Source organism: Magnolia sinica, chromosome 19, assembly GCF_029962835.1.
Source record: "Magnolia sinica isolate HGM2019 chromosome 19, MsV1, whole genome shotgun sequence".
Lineage (NCBI taxonomy): Eukaryota > Viridiplantae > Streptophyta > Magnoliopsida > Magnoliales > Magnoliaceae > Magnolia > Magnolia sinica.
Window position 1 is genome coordinate 15,439,279 of NC_080591.1, and position 22,601 is coordinate 15,461,879.

Genomic DNA, 22,601 nt, shown 5'->3' on the forward strand with positions numbered 1-22,601 from the left:
GGTGGACCCTCATCATGGACCTTTGGTGCCATCTCCTTCCAAACCCATCAGCTTTCTTCCCTTTGCATGTTTTCTTCTTTCTTTCTTCCATTCCCCTTGGCCATGGCCATCTCAAAGGGCTTATTAACAATTGCATCCCGGTAGGATTTGGATCTTCCCTCGCCATCTCCCCCTGTTCCTGCAGCCTTCTTTGCAGCACCCTTGTTGTTTTGCTTCCTTAAGAGCCAAACCTCCCACCTCCTTTCTTACCTTCTTCTGGTTAGTGGCTTGGTTCACTACCTTCAGGCCACATTTAGGTCTTTTTATTGATAAATCTCCTTCCCCGAAACCTCCACCATTTGACCGAGCTACTGCTTGATTCACCTCCTCTGTCATCTCCATTCACACAAAGGAGAACCCATGTATAATCTCCAACCCCCAAAATTGGGGAGTGACTACCTCCATTATCTTCTTGATTTTCCCAAACACCCTGAAGAAATTCAGCTCTGAACATTCTTCCGGGAAACTCTCCACATATAGTGTCAGGAGCTGAGCTCTGAAAAGGATCTGCTTCCCCTTTCCTCCTTGCTGGACTCTACGGGTCTCCTCCTACTGGCCGGAATCCATTCTCCTTCCTTGCCTTCCCCTACTACATCACCCTCTGCAAAAACCTTCCTCTCAGCACACTGAGCTTTGTTCTCCATCACTCTCAGTCTCTGGTCACCATCAGTCATCTCCAATTATTGTCCTTCACCATCCAGGTACACAAATTTTTAAGATGGCGCGTTAGATTTCACAAATTTTATCAAATGAAAGATCATTTTGATCACTGGTATCTGTTTAACCTGATTTGGAGTTTTTCTCAAAAAATCATCTTGCAGAAATCCTCAAATATTGTAAATGAGTTGGGTCTTTTAGGAGAACGCTAAAGAAAATATTCAACAAAAATATCTTTATTAGAATTCAACTAAGAAAATTGATGCAAGGGAGTTCTCGACTACTAGGGTTTCACGTAGAAATACCAAAACATTCAATAATCAAGGACTTATTTACATTATTCCAAAAGCATGCATATATGGATCTTGGAACTCAAAAGTCAACCTAACTATGAAACTCGTTGTAAGAGGTGCTATATGAACATTGACCTGAATATTGTTATAGTAGTATAGTATCCACTGTTCCTTTGTTTTTGCAACTGATCTTTATTGTTGATCTGATGGGCCAGTGAGTCATCGCTATGTCCAAAAAAGTCTCCTAGATGAGACAACCGTAATCCTTCATTGGTGTCCTGATAATAAATGGTCAAGAAAAGAAATACAGGAAGTCCAGTTTAGCAACGTGTACTTTGGATATAGTGGATATCCATGGACTATTATTAAAAACTCAAGGCTCTTGAGCAAAAAGTTCTAACAATCCAATTTTTGCCCATAAAGTTTCTCTTTTCTCCAGCCAAATCTGATTTTGGAATGTTTAAGACATCCTAAAACGTGATTGGGGAAAGCTGTGACATAATCCAGAAAATCTGATGTGGAGAGTATGTTGCTGGGATTAAGATTTAATCCAGGTTATGTAGAATCCCCTACCCAAGATCCTTGCACTTTTTTTTTTTTTTTTGTTTGTTTGTTTGTTTTCTTGCTCAGGAAACACAGGTAGAAAACAAAGTCAGCTGGTGGACCAGTTCAGTGTACTTTAGCTTCAAATATAGGCAATTAAATGGCTCTTCTCACAGACTCTAAACTCTTGCTTTGAAATGGTAGACTTTTGGGATTTTATTATTATTGGTTCTCATCAGGTATCAATGACTCTTGAGTGTCAAGAAAAAATTCATGTCCTAGTGGTGTCTTGAAAATAAAAAAACATGACACATTGTAAAAAATCAGGTATCAATGTCTCTTGGGCTCCATATTGGCCTTACAGAAATCTTTGTTACCTTGTACTAATAAATGATTAGTGTGGCAACTAATGGATCCTGAATTCTGGATTAAAAACATCACCATTCTATGTGAGATTTGGACTTCAGTGGAAATTTGCTTGTTTTGTTTCTGAACTAGTTACACGATACTTAGCTTCATTTAACATCACACAAGATGTTTGTTCAGTAACATGGGGCTTCTCATGTGAATTTGTCAGAATCATGTTCTTATGTGTTTATCACTCAATTGGTCTTTCAGACTGATTTCAACTGAGCAGAGATAGAATTTGGCCTTAGAGATTTCTTTTTTGAATTACTATGCTGGTTCGGAAGCGGAATTGAATTTTCAATTCCCACTGTATCATTTGGTGAAACGTTTATTTTGAACTCTAATACTTGTCATATATTTTGATTTTAGGATCAAAACCTCCAATGTATTATTCGGTAGTGAGGTATATGAAGTGTTCTGGTTATCAAAGTTCAGAACATGAAGTTCCCTGGTCATCCCTTTTGTACTAGTGGAGCCCGTGTTTGGCAAGCCAGACAATTGGTACGAAGGGCCGCATCATGGTTGGGGTATGCCTCTAAAACTTTTCAGATCAGACAATTCTCGCCGTCCCTCTTGTTTTGGACCCTTGTTTTGTTCCCTCCCAAACGTTTTGTTTGTGAGCTGCTGATTTAAGGGTTAGAATTGTTTGCCTGTGGAGATTTTTTAGTCATCACCCATCCATTGAAGTTCCTTGGATCAGCGGTCAGGATCCCCAAACCATGGGCCATAAATGTACAAACTGGCTCATCATGGCACCAATTACATTATGATGCATTTCCCTGCCATTGCTCTTTGGAATCATTATCTGTTGTTTCTCAAACACTTTGTTTTTGTGAGCCAATCTGTTACGAAGAAACTGATTAATATGTGGCCCAGTTATTGATGTGAAATTGGTGCACTATGCTTTGTCATGCACTTCGCATAGATAGAGGTCATCGATTTTCTCACTTGTTTAGCTGGATAACTGATTTCAGGTCAAGTATCTTGGAGAGGATGGAGAGAATACTCCTATTGCTGGGGCTGCATCTATATGCTCGCCCTGGGATCTTGTGGTGAGTGAGTTTGGTAAACTTAAAGTGATGAACATATGCTAATATAACTTGATGCAGGACATGAAATTCAAGTATGATGTGCAAGATTTTCCGGCTTTAGATCACACTAGTTCAGAAACAATTACACAAAATTCCACATCCCACACAAAAGTTCAAACATTCAATCAAGGGGAATCTTATGCGGATCCAGGCCTACACATGCTAGGGCCGGATCAATCAAAATTACAGACTAAACAAGAATCAAAGGAGGGTAAATTCATCCATACACACGCACAGAAATAATTCCCCCAATCCAAAGAATTCAGAAATTTCAATTCGGGGAACCCTAAGGTTGAAGAAAGGGCATAAAATTGGGGATTTGAGTAATTTAGGGTTAGGTTTAGAGATTTTGGGTGAAAGAGGAGTGAAAGAGAGGAGAGAGACGAACCAGAGGAGTACTGCACGTGTGGACAACAGTAATGGCGCATACGCACATGCGTGTGATCCCGGCCGCACGTGTGTGGGGCCCACTATTTAGAAAAAGGCCACCTTAGCCCTGGTTGGCCAGGGATGGACTCTAAAACTCCCAAATCTCAGCTCGATCCGATGCACGGTTTGTACGTGGTGCTCTGCCGAAGTTTCAGCCCTTTTGGCTAGATTCTAGAAATCTACTGTAGATGGAGAAACGCTTGCAAATATTGATGGATTTGTAGATGAATTACTTGTAGGAGAAGAAAAATATGGATGGAAGAAGGTGGGGGTAAATCAGGATAGGTGTGGCTTCGCACCACGGTAGTCAACCCTTCGAAGAAGGGAGAGTTTCGCACTCAATTAGGTTTTCATAACTTAAATAGGAGCAGAAAAAATGCAGAAATTTTATTAATCTTCCATTGAGAGGACTACAATGGGTGCCTATTTATAATAAAACCCTATACCCCAAAACTCGCGTCATGTGCACAACCTATTACTTGGAGTCGAAGTAATAAAAAATAACAACTAATCAAAGCAATCTAAACCATCCATGATATTCCTAATAACAATAATAAGCAAAACTCAAACTACTAGATTAATTAGAAGAGTTGGCCACGATCATGAGAACCCATGGTGGGATTAACATGTTATATTCTAGATTAGTGAGGGGCTTTTTTGGGATTTTGCCTTTTTGACTTAAGATATAAGGGAAGAGAGGAGGGGCATGTAGCCCTAATTCATCCTCTCTATTCTCTTTTTCCAGTATCTCTTTCTCTCTTTTCTATTTCTTTTTGCTTCTACATAATTTTACATTGCGTCAAAGCGGATTTCATTATGGTTTACACAAAGTTCTTGTCTTCTATCTTTTCCATCTCATAAATTTTACTTTTCTCTTTTTCTTTTGCTCTTCATATCTCCCTTTTGTTGAAGTTTCTCCTCTTCCTCTGTGTGTGTGTGTGTGTGTGTGTGTGTGTGTGTGTGTGTGTGAGGCCTTTGGAATGGTTCATGTGTGAGAGGGTGAATGCTATGTTCGTGATCATCACTCTAATTTTCGGTAGGAATGTGTGGGGTGATTGTTTCATTAAGAGTGGTGTGTACATCGTGTGGAGCATTCTTATATCTGGAAGTGTCATCCCTCATTTGTGTAAGCATTGTGGTATTTTATTTAATTTCTTCTAATGGAGATGAATGGTGATTAAAGATGTGGGTTTTTAAATCCATATGATTTTCTAGGGGTTCAAATAACCTTTATAAAGCTAAAGCAAATTATCTCTAGTGCTCTAAATCGATCTAAGTAATTTTAACAGGTAAAGGCAAATTAAAATATTTGATGTAAGTTGGTATAGAAAAGAGAAAAGTAGAAGAAAAGATGAAAAGAAGAGAAAAAAGGAGAGAAGAAACTTCAAAAAAGGGAATTAAGAGCCAGGGTTCACGTTCCCATTTTTCTCTTATATTATTTTATAAATGGATGAAATTACAAAAATGCCCTTAAGTAATAAAAGTAAAAATACCGAAAATACCCTATACAAAAACTATGTTTACAAAACATCCCAACAATAAGTGGGTCATAGGTTCATAGCCACTACCGTTAACACTCCCCCTCAAGCTGGAGCATAGATGTTTTGCATGTCTAGCTTGGATATTAGTTTGTCGAACTGAGATTTTCCAAGAGCCTTGGTGAATAAATATGCAACTTGATCGTGGGAAGAAATATAAGGTGTGTGGATCTCTCCTTAAGATATCTTGTCCTGAGTGAAATGACAATCAAACTCTATATGTTTCATTATCTCATGAAACACTAGATTATTGGCATTATGTATTGTAGCTTGATTGTCATAGTGGAAAGACATTGGAACTTGAACTCCGAATCCTAAGACTTCGAGAAGAGACTTTAACCATATAAGTTCAAAAGTTGTATGCACCATTGCCCTGTATTTAGCTTCAACACTTGATCTGGCAACTACATTTCACTTCTTACTTTTCCATGTAACTACATTACCACCTAGGAAGGTGCAGTAACCCGTAGTCGACCTTTTATCACATCTCGACCCTGCATAATCTGCATCTGAATAACCGGCTACTTGGAGATGGCCATGAGCTTTGTATAAAATACCCTTCCCTGGTGAACATTTCAAATACCTGAGGATTCTCATAATCGTTGCAAGATGTGATATCGTCTGATTTTACACGAACTGGCTCACCACACTAACAGGGAATGCAATATTAGGCCTGGTGATGGTCAAATAAATTAGCTTGTCAACAAGTCTCCTACACATACCATGGTTTTCTAACACTTCTCCTTCTTCAGGTTTAAGCTTAAGGTAAGGGTCCATTGGTGTTTCAACCGGTTTAGGACCCAAGATACATGTCTCTTCCAACAAGTCACAAACATATTTTCTTTGACATAGATTTATGCCAACTCTCGATCTCGTTACTTGTGAGTGGATGGGGAATCTTTATTTTGAGTGACATTCTTAATAAAGCATCATACTCATATTTAAGAGATGAACAATATCACTCGCCAATTGAACCACGAGTGAAGCTAAGTAATGAACCATGTCTCCAACAATAGTTTGAAAATCTTTGCCATCTGAAACAATGTTGTCAAATTGGATAAATGATTGTGTGCAACGTGCATGTGCCGTGGGCATATGCAATTGCATTTAAAAAAAAAAGAAAATAAGGGGAAAATTTGAAAAAATGTAAAAATTCTAAAAAATTGGAGAAAACTTCCACAAGTGATTGGATAACTTATTTTACTTATTTCAGGCTTGTTCGAGACTTTAAGTGTTTCATTAAGTTATATATTTAATTTCTTATATTATATTTACATAAATTTTAACAAAATAATCAACAAGCTATTTAATTATTAAAAACTTCGAACATAGAAATTTTATTGATAAATGGAAATTTCAAGTTTCAATTTACAACTTACTACTTAGTGTAGAAATACAATTTACAAAAAAAGCACAACTTACAAAATAATGAAATATAAAAATAAACATACTAACATAGGCTACTAAATAATTCTATAGTAATACACTAATTCTATATACATTGATCTAATTGTTATTGTGGCATCTGATCACCACCACCATTAGCATCGTCGTCGTCTCCTTCTTCGACGTATACTTCATCTTCTTCTATTTCTTCATCATCTGTTTGCACTGGTACTTCATCCACATCAAATGGTTGATCTTGACCATCTCCTTCTATTTCCTCAATCTCGTCCATCGCCTGACTGCTATTGCTCACCCCCCCTCTACTTCGAGTGGAAGTACTTTCTCTAGGTACCAATCCAAATGCGGCATTGTTATTTTTAAGATATTTCATATAAAAGTATAAATTATTTTTTATACGTACTTTTATATGAAAGATTTGCATTGTTATTTTGAAGATATTTCATTTAGAAGAATAAATTGATTTGCATTGTTATTTTTAAGATATTTCATATAGAAGTATAAACCATATAATGCTAATGATTATATGTGCAATTCTTTTAGCTTATATTTATCTGAAAATGGAAATTTGCATAAAACATCGTGTGCCTATACAATAAAATAGTGTCGTAGAATGGAAAAACCATCATTTTGCTTGAGGTGATGCATGCCTTGTTGATTCATATGAATGTTTTAAGAAGATTTTGGATTGATATAGTTTTGACAACAGGCTATTTGATTGATCGAATGATCTTTACTATCTTAATTAGTTAGTTTGTCATGCAATTTTGATTCCAAGCATTCCATTGTTCTTGCTGCCCCTGAGGTTTTTTGGTGCGTATGTTTTGTTGATCAGTTGGAGTCAGGCCATGATAAATTAGATCCTAAAGCAGTTAAATGCATTTTTTTGTAGCTAATTGCAAATGGGTTATAAGTATTATGGTCTTCTTCTTTGACGACTATATTTTTGTTGAACCCCCCTGTTGGAAATTAAGTTTTTTTACCACAAGACTCCTTTTTCTTCGAGGAAATCTGTTTTCAACTTGCATTGTATGATTTATGAATTATACTGTATGAGCTCGTTTTGGATATGCTTGCATCACTTCTGTCATAAAAGCCAATAGTTTAGGATCCTATACCCACACAAGTTATCATGCATACCTGTTGTTTGTAATCTATTGAGTTCTAAGTGTGTAATCATGTCTCTTTCAACATCGGTGTTTTCAATAGTGATCGTAGGATAGCGGTAGCATGGCTGCAGTGTGATGAGGACATCCGAGCACCATACCAGATGAGGAGGGCTGAGCCAGTCTCCTTATGGCTAGATGACTATTACATGGGGCCCACTTGGTCCAATTCACATTCTTAGGCACGTTGAAGACCCCCATGTATGTTTGTGCATCTTTGAAGACCCCACACTAGGAAGATGCATGTGGGCTGGATATAGGAGCTTGATGGACACGATGATCAGAATGTTGGGTCATCATCATCGGACATCTTGATTGTGGACTCACATGGGCTACGAAATAGTTTAGTTGTTTAGATTATTTACATGCTTAATTATTTTTGGTATAACTTATATTTGTGTTGACCTTAGGGAGTTAGGAACAACTTTTAATTTATTAAGCGTCTTTATGTTGAGAATCTTATTTGAGAGCGCCTTTTTGTAAAAGGTGTTTTCTAAAACTATAAAAGAGAAAAGAGGGTGTGTGGAGCCCTATTGCCATTATTTTTAAATAAAAAAGAGCTGTGTTTTCTCTTCTTCATGTGATTTGAAGAATACTCCTTGTGATTTGGCGCTTGGGTATGGTATGATTCCATTCCCCATTCAACGGAGGTGTGAAACTTTCATTTATCATCTTCCTTCTCTCTTCCTGTCTATCCAAAAGATGTATTTTCCCCAAAACTTCATCTCTCTCCTTCCCTTCCTATCCAAAAGCATCCAAATAATCTTTTTTCTTCAACTTTTCATCATCCAACTTCAAAACCCCAACCGAAATTAACCATTGAGGACCCTAAAATCCCTAACTTCCCTTCATTTAAAAGTTTAATTCCCCTCTACCAATACCTGAATCCATCAATCTACTTAACCAATTCACCCAATTTATTCCTAATTTCATCTTTTCCCCAAATTCTAAAAAACCCTTGATTCCAAAATTCTCAATTCCCATGAACCTTGATTTTTCAAATTTCAGATTTTTCCCTTCCTAACCCTAATCATAGAACCTGCAAGTTAGTCCCTTGAGTGTGGAACGTGCCTATGCTAAATTGGAAGTTCTATCTTTCCATCGGGCCTAATTTTAATTGATTTATGTGATTTCTTAGCATGTGGGCATGTGATTTAGGTTAAATAAGATTTTATTTCCTATTATTTACTCTTAATTACGTGGTGGGTTAGCATCTTTTGTTAATTGAATTACTTTATGAAGTCCTTTACAATCTCCATGTTGCATGCTATGATAAAATCATGTGTCCTGTATCACAATCAAATAGCGCAATCGTCATGTTGCGTATGCTATTTGTATCATAATGTAGTGTGTGGCGGATGTAGGCTACCTAGCAGTTAAAGCTCCAAAATTTTAAGATTTTGGCTCGATACGTTTGTATTAGTTGAGCACCAATCGAAAGATGGTGGTGACTCATCCTCCTCATATGTAGCAGTAAAGTACATCTATCCAGACCATTCAAATTGTGGGTCTCCTAATGTGGATAGAGTATATTTCTAGAATCACACCTATCAGGCAACTGTAACTATCTTTACAGGTGTAACAAGTATATAACTAAAGAGTCATGAGCATATTTAAATGGTGTAAAACAAATACAAAGCCTAGTTTTATATAAAAAAGAAGACTTTCCATTGTAAAGCCCTTCCCCTTCAACGTCATGACCTAAACTCTCTACCGCAACTTCACCTATGGCCCCCAAAATCACTTTTTGATTCTAGAAATCCACAAAACCATTTAAGACGAGATTTTGGCTGATCAAACAGCCCTATAAGAAGGTCCATTTGCTGTCTTTTCAAGAGCATTGGAGCCTAAACGAAGGAACCAAAAAAAAAAAAAAATCAAATTTCCCTTTTCACCTCCATACGTTTATGAAGCTCAAAAATTTAGTTTTTTGATTGATTGAATATTTCTCAATATTTATAGAGGTATGTTCTTGCCCCTTAAATCTCTTAATGAGTTCTTTTTAATTTCAGATGAAGATTTATGGTTTCTTTAAGGATTATTTCAAATTTTTTTAAAGAGGTTGGTTCCTGTACAATGTTCTAGGATAGGACTGTTCTACAACATTTTCCTATGCCTACTGTGGTGTGTGTATGGCATTCAATGCAACCCATCCTACCATCACGTGGGCCACCATACTTCAATGGAGGTTTTTGGGTCGCAACCCATCCTACCACCATAGAATTCATATTTTATAACCCATTTTGGTGGGCGGGGGAAAAGATCTGCAATTGATCTACCTTGGATGTTCCTGAACTTATGAATTCCCTTTGGACAAAATTTTGGTTAATCTGATTTGAAATTTCATTTGGAACTTCAATCAAATCAACTTCTCTTACTGTTTTTATTTTCCAAAAAAGGAAAAAAAATCCTGTTGCAATTTTCATACTGTTCAGAAGATTTTCAAAGCTGGTGATGGTTAGATTCTTCAGTATTGAGCTTTTATGCCTTATTTGCAGGTTTGTGACCGGTTCATAAACCGCAAGCTTGTCCAAAAGCTTTATGGCAGAATTCTCACAATTGGTCTTCAAGGTTTTGCTCAATTGTATGTATTTCCTAACCGTTTACCTGATATTTTGGACATAAATATATGGTTAACTTGGAGGGTGTGATTTGAACTTATATGACACTCATGGCATCTTTTTCCACATTTGTTTAATTGGGTTTAACATTTCTATATATTCAACTCTAGTTCTTAGCCTCATTAGTGGTTGTGCATTAACAAATTCTTTAACTTTTATTGCAGACATGAGCCTATCTATTCTCGTCTTGCTGATTGGGAAGGCATTCAAAAGGTTTTCTTCCTTCTCTGCTTTCCAGACTTTGGTTAAAGTGTTAATAGATACTGCGATACACATCAAATGTGGGGGAAGACTTACTAGTTAGAGGAGAAGCAGAGTGCAAATTTTATACACGACATCTTATAAAATTGACAAATTTTGCATTTTGCTTCCCACACTTAATTTAGAAAATGGTTTTATTCAGCAGGCATTGGAATTTGGTATGATATCCAGATTCACATCTTCTGACCAATTTGATCCATCTTTACGTTCTTTTGGTGTTATAACAGTCGCGCTCTGTTCGGGAGTTTGACCAATATGCTACTTGTCTTGTTGGAAAGTTCGAGGTATCAATGTTTGGCCTTATCACTTGTTTGATTTTTCGTGGAGTTAACTGAAAATGGACTGTGCTTGCTCAGACTGTGGATACATTCTACCGGCATTGTAGCAGTGCTAGTTTCGTGGCTAATGTATCAGTACCTCTCCTCTGTATCAGTGCTTTGGATGACCCACTCTGTACAAAGGAAGCCATTCCTTGGGATGAGTGCAGGTGCTGCCATTTTATCATGTTCAGTTTTCTGTTTATGTTATACTTTGTTTTTTATAGGGAATTTTACAAAATAGGACCTCATTAATATGGTATTTACATCCCGGTACCTTTTTAAGTTATGTTTTCATTAAACTACCTCATTAATCAAGTTATTCTCAAATGGGTACCTTCCATTAGTTTTCTCCAACTTCCATCATAAATTTTCAGAAAATGACAAAAATGGCCACCAAAAAGTTTCTGGATGCCAATTGCTAGCAGTAGGAACGTATTGGTGCTCCATGAGACCCACTATTATGTATGTGCTTTATGCTTGCTGTCCATCTATTTTTCAAATAATTTCAGAGAATGAGCCCAAAAATGAGGCAGATCCTAATATCAGGTGGACCACACTGTAGGAAGCAGTGGTGATGGACACCCACCATTAAAAACTTCCTGTGGGCTACAAAACTTTTGGATCCAGCTGATATTTGTTTTTACCCTCATTTTGGTTGGTGTGACCTTATCAACAGGTTGATGGAAAATGAACATTATGGTGGGCATTACAGTGGGCCCTAGGAATTTTTTAATGGTGGGTGTTCAATCACCACTGTTTACTATGGCGTGGTCCACTTGTGATTTGGATCTGCCTCATTTTTGGGCTCATGCTCTAAAATGATATGGCAAAATGGATGGACAATGTAGGCAAAACACATAAGTCATGGTGGGTGCCATGGAGCACCCACCAGTGGTCACATCCCTACTACAATGCAATGGGCATCCAGAGAAAAACTCTTTTCCATTTTAAAGATTAAAAAAGAAAATAAAATTATAATGACGTCTCATTAATAAATTCACATTTGGGTATCTATTTAATTCTTGTTAAGCAAATTGATTGGCATTTTTGTCATTTTTGGAAAAAAAAATAATCATAGTTTAAACTAATGGAAGTGAGAGAAAACTAATGGAATGTACCCGTCTGTTTGATAATAAATTTTTTAATGAGGTAGCTTTATGAAAACTTAATTTAAAAAGTTACTGGGATGTAAATATCATACTAATGAGGTACTATTTTGTAAAATTCCCTTTTTATATAATGAACTTTGCTGTTTCAAAAATAAAAGTAAAAATAAATTCTAGTTCAGAGTATCAGTCAGAACTGATAAATTTTTTCTTGTATAGGGCAAACAAAAATGTCGTTTTGGCGACTACAACTCATGGAGGACATGTGTCATTCTTTGAAGGGATAACTGCAAACAGATTATGGTAGATTTTTATCCATTCTCCGCAAATTGCTAGCTAGTTTTTATTCTTCAAAATGATGAAATTAAGCTGTGAAGGTGTTCAAGAGCCAATTAATTTTGGGGAGAAGGAAATTGCTCTAGAAAAACATTGTTGGAGAGCTATACGATAACAAGATATAGGTTGAGGAAGTGTGCAAATGGATCATAAGAAGGTGAGACATACTCTTTGGAATCCCTGGTGCAGCATCATTCTGAACGCTGGTTCAGCTTAGGAATTCCATGTAAGTCGACTTATTAATGCAAGGAGGAAGGTTTGCTAAAAGGTTCGATTAGAAGAATCATCTGATGGTTAGAAGCCAAGAGAGGGTTCAATGTCTTTCAATGGGTAAGATTCAAGGGTATTCTGCTGATCAAGTGATCTCCTGAAACTTTGGAAGCGCTGGAAGGATGAATCAAGAATGTTTATGTGATCTACCATGTGACAGCAGTCCATGGAATCTTGGAATTTGCGAGGATAAAGATCACCACCTTACAACCTTGTATTGGATCTAGTTCTCTCCCTTTCAAGTAAATTTACGAGGACACATATAGATCTCCTCAGTCAAATCACCATTTGAAAAAGCATTCTTAATGTCTAATTGATGTAGGGGCCAACGCAGATTGACAATAAGAGAAATAATCACCCGTACAGAGTTCATCTTAGGAACAGTAGCAAAGTCTCAGAGTAATCCTCACCAAAAGTCTATATAAACCTTTAGCCACAAGGTGGGCTTTTTTGTCGAGCCATACTTAGGGGTGCACATTGAACAGTTGGAACCGTGTAACTGGACCAGAATCGTTGGATCGGTCCGGTTTGGTCCGGTTATAGGGTGCTAACGGTCTGGTTCCAGTTCCAAAATTCCCAGAATCGTTGATTACAGATCGGTTCCGGTTTAGGGCCCTGTAGAACCGAACCGAACCGTTGATCCGAACCGTAGATCCGAACTGTGGATTCGAGCTTTAATTTAAAACAAAAAATAAAAAACCCTAAAGGCTTTAGCGCCCCCTGCCCTCTTGCCCCTCTCATTGAGCGCCCTGCCCCTACGGCCCTGCCCTCTCGCCGACGCTAACTGAGGACTGCCGCCCTCTCTCTCTCTCTCTCTCACTCTCTCTCTCTCACGTTGGGTTTCTCCTTGTTCTTCTGCTAGAGAGAACCCATGTGGACAGCGTGCGCTGTTCATCTTAAGGCCCCATCGTCAGGTGGACGCTGTCCACAGTTTGGGCCCACCTTTAATAGCCGGCGCTGCCTCGTTTTACAGGGACCATTTATTTTGTAAATCAAAGGCTGCCGTCTTCGACATGGAGTACACGAGGTGGCTTGAGGAGCACCATCGGTGCAAGAACACTTACAGGAGAATGAGCTGAGGATCTTCGTCGACAATTGCCTCGCCCACTACGACCAGATGTTGAGCTTGAAAAGCATGGTGGTGAAATCCGACGTCCGGAACCGTGGAACTGATCTGGAACCGAACCGGTTTTCACGGTCCGGTTCCGGTTCGGTTCTAGGGTGCTAACGGTCCGGTTCCGGTTCCAAAAATCCTAGAACCGTAGGGAACAGTTCGGTTCTGGTCTTACCCCAAAACCGGACCGAACTGAACCGTGCGCACCCTTGGCCATATTGGTATCAGGATTATATTGGAGAGATTACACCCAACAACTTATGGGATTCTTCCAAGCTGGTAACTCAGTAATCTCTCATTTATGATTCTTTTTAATAGCTACCATCTCCTCCTCCACAGCTTAACACCACAGAAGAGAAATAAGAGATTCCTTAAGATTTTTAGGAATTGTGGTGGAAGAACACTCAAAAGTTGTAAGAAAGGACGTGTGTTGAGGAGATGGAGTGATTGGAAACAAAACGTTGAATGGGATGAGAAATACATTGTGTTTTTGCTATTCTAACAGAAAAAGGTAAATCCAAGGAAGAGTCTAAATATGGATCAACATAAATAGGCAAACAAGTAGGAACATAGTATTTGTCGCTAGAGGAGCATGCTTCGTGGAATCATGAGAGATAATAGGAGTGTGAACATTCCTTTCACATACTTTTAAGTTGGACTTAGTGGAATCAGAGGCACCCTTATCTCTAGCATTATCAGGTTTAGAAAAGATGGACACTATTTGATCAGACTCAAGTATAGGAACATGAAGAACCATAGAGTTGTGCTCCGCTTGTCCATCAGGAAAGTATGAAGTGTCTTCAACAAATTTAACATCTATAGAGACAGCACATTTTTGTAATTGGATCAAAATATTTATATTCCTTTTGTGAAGACGAATATACCAAGAAAATACACTTGACAGCTCGATTGGATAGTTTATTTCTACGAGGATTAGTGTTATAGACATAATAGATACACCCGAAGACTCGCAATAGAATTCTATAGATAGCTTAGAATGCCGAAAAATATTGAATAGGTAGACGATTAGCAGGCTGTAGGAACAACATCTAACCAAAAAAGATTTAGGAATAGATACACAAATAAGAAGAGTACGAGTAACTTCTAAAAGATGTCTATTCTTTCTTTTAGCAGTTCCATTTAATTGTAGGGTATATGCACACATTATTTGAGAATTAATACCATGCTCTTAAAGATAAGATATCATATTATGAGGAGGATATTCCTTTGTATTATCTATATGAAGAGGACCAATATTCACATTAAATTGATTTTTGACCAAGCTATGAAACACTTATGAAAATTGAGCTAACCTCATCGCTAGTTTTCATCAAATAAATCCATGACATACAAAAAGCATGATCAATAAACTAAACAAAATATTTAAATCCGTTAGCAACAACGGGATTTGGACCCCATATATCTGAATGAACGAAAAGAAAAAAAAATTCTACCGGATAGTTTTTCTATAGGAGGATAAAGCCTCACACTATAAGTTGTTGACATCACTAGCTTCAACTGATGCAGGTAATAAAGACTGTAAGACTAGGCTTGAGGGATGATCAAACCTACAATGCCAAATATAAAGCTCTTCCTTCTTGACACTAAGACACTCACTAATATGACTTGAAGTGTTTAAATGAAGAACGTCTAATCCATCATTCTCATGTCCACCACCAAACAACTTCTTTGTCCTCAGTTCCTAAAAGACACAATGATCAGGATATTATACTACAATTCAGTTTCTTCATAACCTTACTAAGTGCCAATAAATTAGATGCAATGTTAGGAACCAATAAGACAAAGGTCAATGAGAACGATGGAGAAATAAAAACAATACTCTTTCCTCCAATAGGTATCGAGCACCATCTGCTAATTTCACAAGACCTAAATGTGGATTTGGAATAAATGAAGAAAAAGAACAAGATGTACCTTGTCCATGTCCAACACCGGTATTATCAAAGTTTCTGAATCCTGTCACTAAAGTTGATTTCTCAACTACAGGTGATCCCATAGTTGTCTAACGCTTCTCATCGTAGTAAGGCATACACATTGTTGAGTGATAGTGAAGACGGTGATCCAAGAATTTGAGCATGAACAGGTTCAAATTCAGTATTAAGACCTGCCAATAACTCAAAGATCCATTTCTTCTTAATGTTTCTTTCATATGCCTTTGCATCTATAGAATACATAATTCTTGCCACAAACCATGCATCTTGGCGTAATAATCAAACATCGATCTCTCTCCCTATCTCAAATGACTAAATTTTATAAATGTGGGCCATATTGTTTTGACCAGCATACAATTCATAGGCCGCCAGCCAAATCTCTCGTGAAGTGGATATCAAAAACCAGATCTTTACTAGCTTATAATTCCATAGAGTTTAATAGCTAGGACATAACCAACAAATTGTTTGATTTCCAATCTACATTTGAGGGATCAATTCTAGGGGGTTCTGATATACTAACATGTATATATTCTAGACAATTGCCAGACATCAGTTTATGTGTTGTAATTTGCAAGTGAAGGTTTTCAAAATGAACAACTAACTGCTCCATTCTGGCGTTGTGGGATCTAAGCCATCTATGATTTCAAGTAATTAGGAGAATATCAAATCAATGCTATAACTAGCAATCACAAGAACAAATGTGCTAAAAAGAATCCAACGAATGTCCAAACCCGACCTTAAAAAGAAGGGGATCTTGTGACTAAAAATGGGCTTAATGACCTGATTGTTGTCCTCAAATAGGTTGCTAGAACTTAGGGTAGTGTGATAAAGCATCAATACTGATTCTTACATAATTAGATGAATACGGGTCATAGGAAAAATCAAAAAAATAAAGAGCCTCGAGTCAATAGAGACTGAGGAGATTGACTTGGGAACGAATTTGAGTTGGGGAGCTCCATTGCAAAGTTCAGGCCTAGCCATTAATGGAGAAGCTATGGGAACAACGGAACCTGTGACTGCAGAATCTTCGATTGAAAATGAATCCTAATTATTCATTGGGTGGAAGTACCCAGAAAATTTGTACTAATAGGAAATTCTAGCAAATCCTAGCCGGAAAAAAAAAATAAAAAAATCTGTCCTAAAAGAAAATTCCAGCAAACCCTAGACGATGCAAACCATCTTATTGTTATTGTAGCTTTACTTGCTCTGATACCATATCAAAGAAGAAAAAATTGAGAGAAGAAAAAGAGAAGGAAAAACAAATTTGAGAGAAGAAAAAGAGTGTTGCCTAGGGTCGGTTGTCCAACCCTTGTTTATGATAAGTGGTACAATTACATTTATGCCCTTAAGACAAAAGCGAGACTATATAGAGAATAGAGGGCAAATAAGGAAATAAGAAATAAACTACTAAAGCCTAAAAAACCAAGAACTAAAGGCCAATAACTCACAAGCCTAGCAGGGCCATACACAAGTCCACACACGTAGACACCAACAATAAAAGCAAGTACAAAAATACCTCCTATACTTAAGTTATTACTTATTACATAAGAAAAGTGCATAGGTCTAAATTCTATTTTAACGCATGTCTCGGCCCAATAATAATGAGCAACCACACGTGAGATCATCATGGTCTACCCATGTGATCATCACGGTCCAACATGAAGATTCCATCATTTTAAGCCTCATCATCATGGATGTGCAAACTGAACTAGGCATTGAATATTTTATTATTGCACTAACCTCATATCACTGGGCACTTGTTTTGTGAAATTTCCATGTTATTGTTATTATTTTTGAAGATCACATCGGCCTTACATCGTGGATGTGCAAACTAAACCAGGCATTGAATATTTTATCATTGCACTTACCTCATGTCATTGGGTATTATCGAGTGATTTGCTCAAGCCAATATTTTTGAGAGAGCATGAATTTACTCTGATACACAATAGATGTTTTCTTTCCATCTGCACCAACTGTTTTCATATTTTGATCTTTTCAAGATGATAAATTTCTTTTACGTTTTCTTGTGCGCGCTCGCATGTTTATACATACATAAATACATGCACGTATTCATTTCATTCATATATTTGTAGACATTTATAGAGATTTATGTAGGTTCACTATGTGCCTCCTCACTTTCATGCATATATACATGGAGATGCATGCATGCCATGTCAGTTTTTCAAGCGGAGTCGTCGTATCTAACACCCATATCAAGCACTAATATGAATTTGTGTTCATATTGGCAAGATATTAGTTGAAGAGAAAAGGATGCTAGTCCTTGGGCTACCATATGAAGGCAGTTTGTGGAGCTCCCATCGGCTGGTATGGTGGGACATGGTATTTATCTCATAGGTGCCCACTGAAAATGGATGGGTCCATTCAGTTTGAGCCCTTGGACTTTTCATCTGTGATCCATAACGTACCAAACCTGGACGTCATAACTTGTATGTCTTTCTAAATGTAGCAAACGTGGTTTATTTTACTCTCATCTTTGCAGGTGGGTGAGAGCTGTTGATGAATTCCTCAGTGTACTCCACTCTAGCCATTTCATGCACAGACAGAGAAAGGTGTTGCTTACGACTCTGTTCTTCCTAAAAACAATAATGATGATTAATTAGTAAACAAAAATAAAATTAGTTTGATATTAATTATTATTCTCATTGCTGTTTCTGTTTATATTGTTATCATTTTTTAGAATCGTCGTCATCATCATCAATCAATCAAACCATATGCAGCTAGAAAATCAAGGAATACGACTACAGGGAACATGGGCCAGAGCAAAAAATAAAAATAAAAAGGACTGTGTGTGTGTGTGTGTATAGCATATGCATATGCATATGCACTACCTACATGCATAATTGTGTATCATCAATGTCGTTGTCTTAGCCTTTCTAGCAATTTAAGGCTGGCTTTTAAATGGTAGATTGGCAAAATGTTAACAATTAGCTACATGGGCAGTGGGAATGTGTGCAATTGGGTCTTCCTTTAATAAATGATCCTACACAACTAATGTGCACCATAAAATATGGTGCAAGTCACATGTATCATACTTCCTACTCATTTATCTTTCCAACATCAACCAAGTCCTTCTGAAGATTATTTTTATTGATGACCTCTCACTTACGTGAAAATATTACCTAATTGTCACTATAGAACCACATGTGATCGTTTCTTTGCTGTGGACCTTTTTATTTATGTGAAAGTATGGGTCTGTTGCTGACAGATCAAGCTGATATCGTCACTCATCATCAGAATTACTCTATTTCTCCAATTGTCTTTAAGTGAGTGATTTGACTATGTACTCTCAATAGTGGCCATCATAGATTCTCTCTTCAATTTGACTGTATTTAATGATTGTCACTTCGCAAAGGTTTGTGCTCTTGGTCACCTTCCATCTCTTTAGTAGCTTGATTTGCTCGACTTTATTCATTGTAAGATTGGTTAGAGCCCAATCCTTTGAAGGCTTGGTGATGATATTTCAGAGGAAATACATGACTTGAGGGTTTTTTTCGTATTTTGTTCAATCATGTTGAGTGATGGCAATGAGGATGCAGACTCTATTGCTAAATATGGAATTTCTGTAACTAGCTTTTTATTGGAACATGGTTTTCCATTCTGGAGTCTCTTTTTTGTCTATGTAACATGTATGCAGATGTGCGTCAATGTCAAACAAAGTGACTATTAAAAGCTGTTAAAAACAGAATCAGCTGAGTTGACTTGATACGATCATATTTCATCGAGAGTCAGAATTAAAAAAAATTAGAAAACAATTTTTTTTTTTTAAAAAGACAAAGATTTAGTTAAGACTTATTAAAAGCTTGGGGTGAGTCGACTTGACTCAGAAAACTCGAAAATGCTCGCCAAAGCCAACTCTACTCATCAATATCAATCATGTTTATATTTGTATATTATTAAAAATTACCAGGTTTTGACACTCCAGACTCAATATCTCGACTGAGTTACTAGTCTCGACAAGCATTTTAATCAAGTCAAGTTTTCAAGTTTTAAAAGCTATGGTTAAAAGTCAAATTTGGCGACACACTCCATACAGATTAAAATAATAGCATATTATTTTGTAATACTGTACTGTATTTATTTCTATGTAAAAATATACAAGAAATAATAGTCATACCAAAGAATCTAAATAGTAGAAACGTATCCCAAAAAATACAGAATAAAAATAATTAAATATAACAAATCATCATCATCATCATCATCATCATCATCAAAACCTTTTCCCAACTAATTAAACATAACAAACAAGTTTCTTAGATGGGATGTGTCAAAGGTTGTCATGCTAATACGGGCACGTGTTTGGACGGTACAATTTCGGAAGAGTTGTCCACACCACATAGACTACACATATTCTCTTTCTGATAGGTGCTAATAAAATTTTGCATTTCCTTTGAACTAAGTTACATAGATTGATCTATTTTCTTTTTTTCTTTCTTTTTTAATTTTTTTTTTTTTTAATTTTTTTTTTTTTAATTTTTTTTAATTTTTTTTTTGTTTTTGTTTTTTGGTGCAGAAGAAACAGTTGTTAATATTAGAATGCTAGGTTATTAAGACCCTGCTATCTTAGATAAGCAGAGGCATCTTCTAAATAAGACTACCAGCTATCTCTAGATGAGAAGAGGCATCTTCTAATTAAGACTACCTACAATCTCTAGGCAAGCGGAGTTCCACAAATGACATTCCAAATTTATATATAGCTCTCCCTTCACTGCTCGACGATAGAAACAACTTGCATCTGAAATTGGGTGTACCTAATTTTATTATAGTTGACCAAGGTTTCTCAAAACTCAACACAGTTTGCTAAAGCAGAAGCCAACACTTTACAGACTGACTGCTACTTCTAAAAACTTTTGTAAGTTTGGTTCCATAGATATGGATCGACTACCCTTTAGTCTGTAATTTGTACAGATGGGGCCCATAGTTTGATAATCCCAACTGTTGATATGATGGGCCAAACAATGCATGTATCTTGATGGAAAAAAGAAAGAAAGAAAGAAAGAAAAAAGAAAACTTCAATCTGTGGCATACAATAGATTGTTAAGAAAGAAATACAGAAGATTTTCACAGCTGCATAAAGACCAAAGATTGCACGGCTGGGAGCTTCCATTCTAGGAGATTTCGGGGTGTGGTCCATCCATGGTCAGACTTGTCAGATGAACTGTCTGCATCTCTAAACCATGGGCTATGCACATCCTAAGGAACTTTCTAATAGATGCTTTAACACTATTAAAAAAATAGTAATAACAATCTTGAAGCAACAAATTGGGTTTGATTTTCCAACATATGCTGCTCACATTCATTACCTTGCACTGCAGATGCAGACTTCTGGCATGTATTCCTTTCTGGAATCATCGATCGATAAAAGCCCATATATAAATGTGATGGAAGATGGAATGGTGATGGCATTGGACAGTGACCAGATAAATGAGGAAGCCATGGTGGGCTTATCTGGTGACCAGATAATTCAGGATCAGACAACAAAGGACACAATTGCAAAAACAGACCGAAGGGAAGACACAACAACACAAGTGAACGAAGTTACTGTGCATGACACTGCCCACTCTTCAAATCAAAATTCACAGTTTGATCGTGAAGGTAAGGATCTTCATGATTTTATTGCCCCTGTGAGAAAATGCTTGCATCAACTCACTCGACAGAACGGACGATCGATGTGGTTGCTTGCGTACATTGCCATCGTAACAACCTGGCCATTGGTGGGCTCTGCCCTTCTCATCATCTTTAAGAGAAGGCTGAGAAATGTATTGCCGGCAGCATGGCTCCGAAAATAGAGAGCTTTGTGCAGGTATGCTATATTATCTGTGTTAGAGTAACTATAGGGCCCTGATGCATCTGGATACATGGTGTCTTTGTGCGTGGTCTGTATAAGCAGGCCCTGTGTTTCTGAACTATTGATCTGATGGGTCTACCATGTATGGAGGATTTTCCAAAATTCCTGTATACATAATGGTACTAACCCTGAGATCAGTGGCCTGCAAACAGACGGCAATATGATCTGATAAGATTTTGGCCACTCGATAGGGACCATCAATCAGCATTCTGAGTCACTGAAAGCATCTGGAGATGCCAGGCATCTGAACCCTGGTAGTTGGTATCATTTGGACAGTCATTAATTAGACTTTGGTAGTTGGGATTAAATGTTGGATCATTGATTCAAATATGGTGTTTTGTGCCGAAAGAGTAACGGTAAAGGGTGCAAATATTTTCATTTGTTATATGAATCATAATGGTTAGAGGTGGATCATACTATCTTTAAGGATTGGTTCCAATGAAATAAACAAAGCTTCAGTCTTGTGATCTCTTCGGAAAAATGTTCATACAGATTTTGTTTCCATTTCAAATTAGGGGTGGCTATGCTGGGCAACCTGATCTGTTGGCGGCTGCCATTATAATGGTTAAAATACAATTGTTTATGGTTACCTGTAGATGTATGTGTGGTTTAAATATAATTATTAGATTTGAGTCTTTGAAGGATCAAAATTGTATATACGCAGGATTTATGGTGGATGGAGAATATACCTAAAAAATAAAATAAAATCTCAAATTCGGCCCGTTAAAAGCCTTCAATCACTTTACCATTTTCCTTATAGGGCCAGGGCCAAGGTCTTTTGAACCTGTTTTGGTTGGGCTAGTGCCAACCCTGGCCCATTGCAACTCTTAATTTCAATGTGCAACATTTTGATGTCCATGGAATCTTTTTTTTTTTTTTTTTTCAAGGAGTTTTAAATGCAGAGCTTGATATGTGGGTCCCCAACATATAGAGATGTGAATTTCCTGCAAAAGGGGATCCAATGAAAGATGCACTGAGGCGTTCCAATGGCGTGGATTGGCCTAGTGGTGTGTCTCAGGAGGTAAACAAGGGTCGAAATCTCCTCACCCTTGTGCACTCCTTGTTAGAAGAAGAAAAGGCGGCTTTATTCACATAAAACTTGTTATAATTTCTTATGGAAAGCACCAATCAAAAGACTAAAAGTACTACTAAAAATACCAAGGAAAAATCATTTTGGGAGTGGTTCTTAA

At 37.2% G+C, this 22,601-nt stretch overlaps 1 protein-coding gene across 1 annotated transcript in view; it reads left to right on the plus strand.

Annotated features, from left to right (window-relative positions):
• The window catches only part of LOC131234802 (uncharacterized), a 52,757-nt gene extending 31,098 nt beyond the window's left edge, over positions 1-21,659 (plus strand). Inside the window, exons 8-15 of the mRNA XM_058231770.1 lie at positions 2,915-2,992; positions 10,067-10,152; positions 10,354-10,402; positions 10,678-10,734; positions 10,807-10,937; positions 12,096-12,179; positions 18,046-18,115; positions 20,879-21,659. Of these exons, the coding sequence (XP_058087753.1) occupies positions 2,915-2,992; positions 10,067-10,152; positions 10,354-10,402; positions 10,678-10,734; positions 10,807-10,937; positions 12,096-12,179; positions 18,046-18,115; positions 20,879-21,352 (1,029 nt within the window). The 3' untranslated portion in view covers positions 21,353-21,659. The remainder of the gene's footprint in view (positions 1-2,914; positions 2,993-10,066; positions 10,153-10,353; positions 10,403-10,677; positions 10,735-10,806; positions 10,938-12,095; positions 12,180-18,045; positions 18,116-20,878) is intronic.
• Positions 21,660-22,601: the final 942 nt, after the last annotated feature.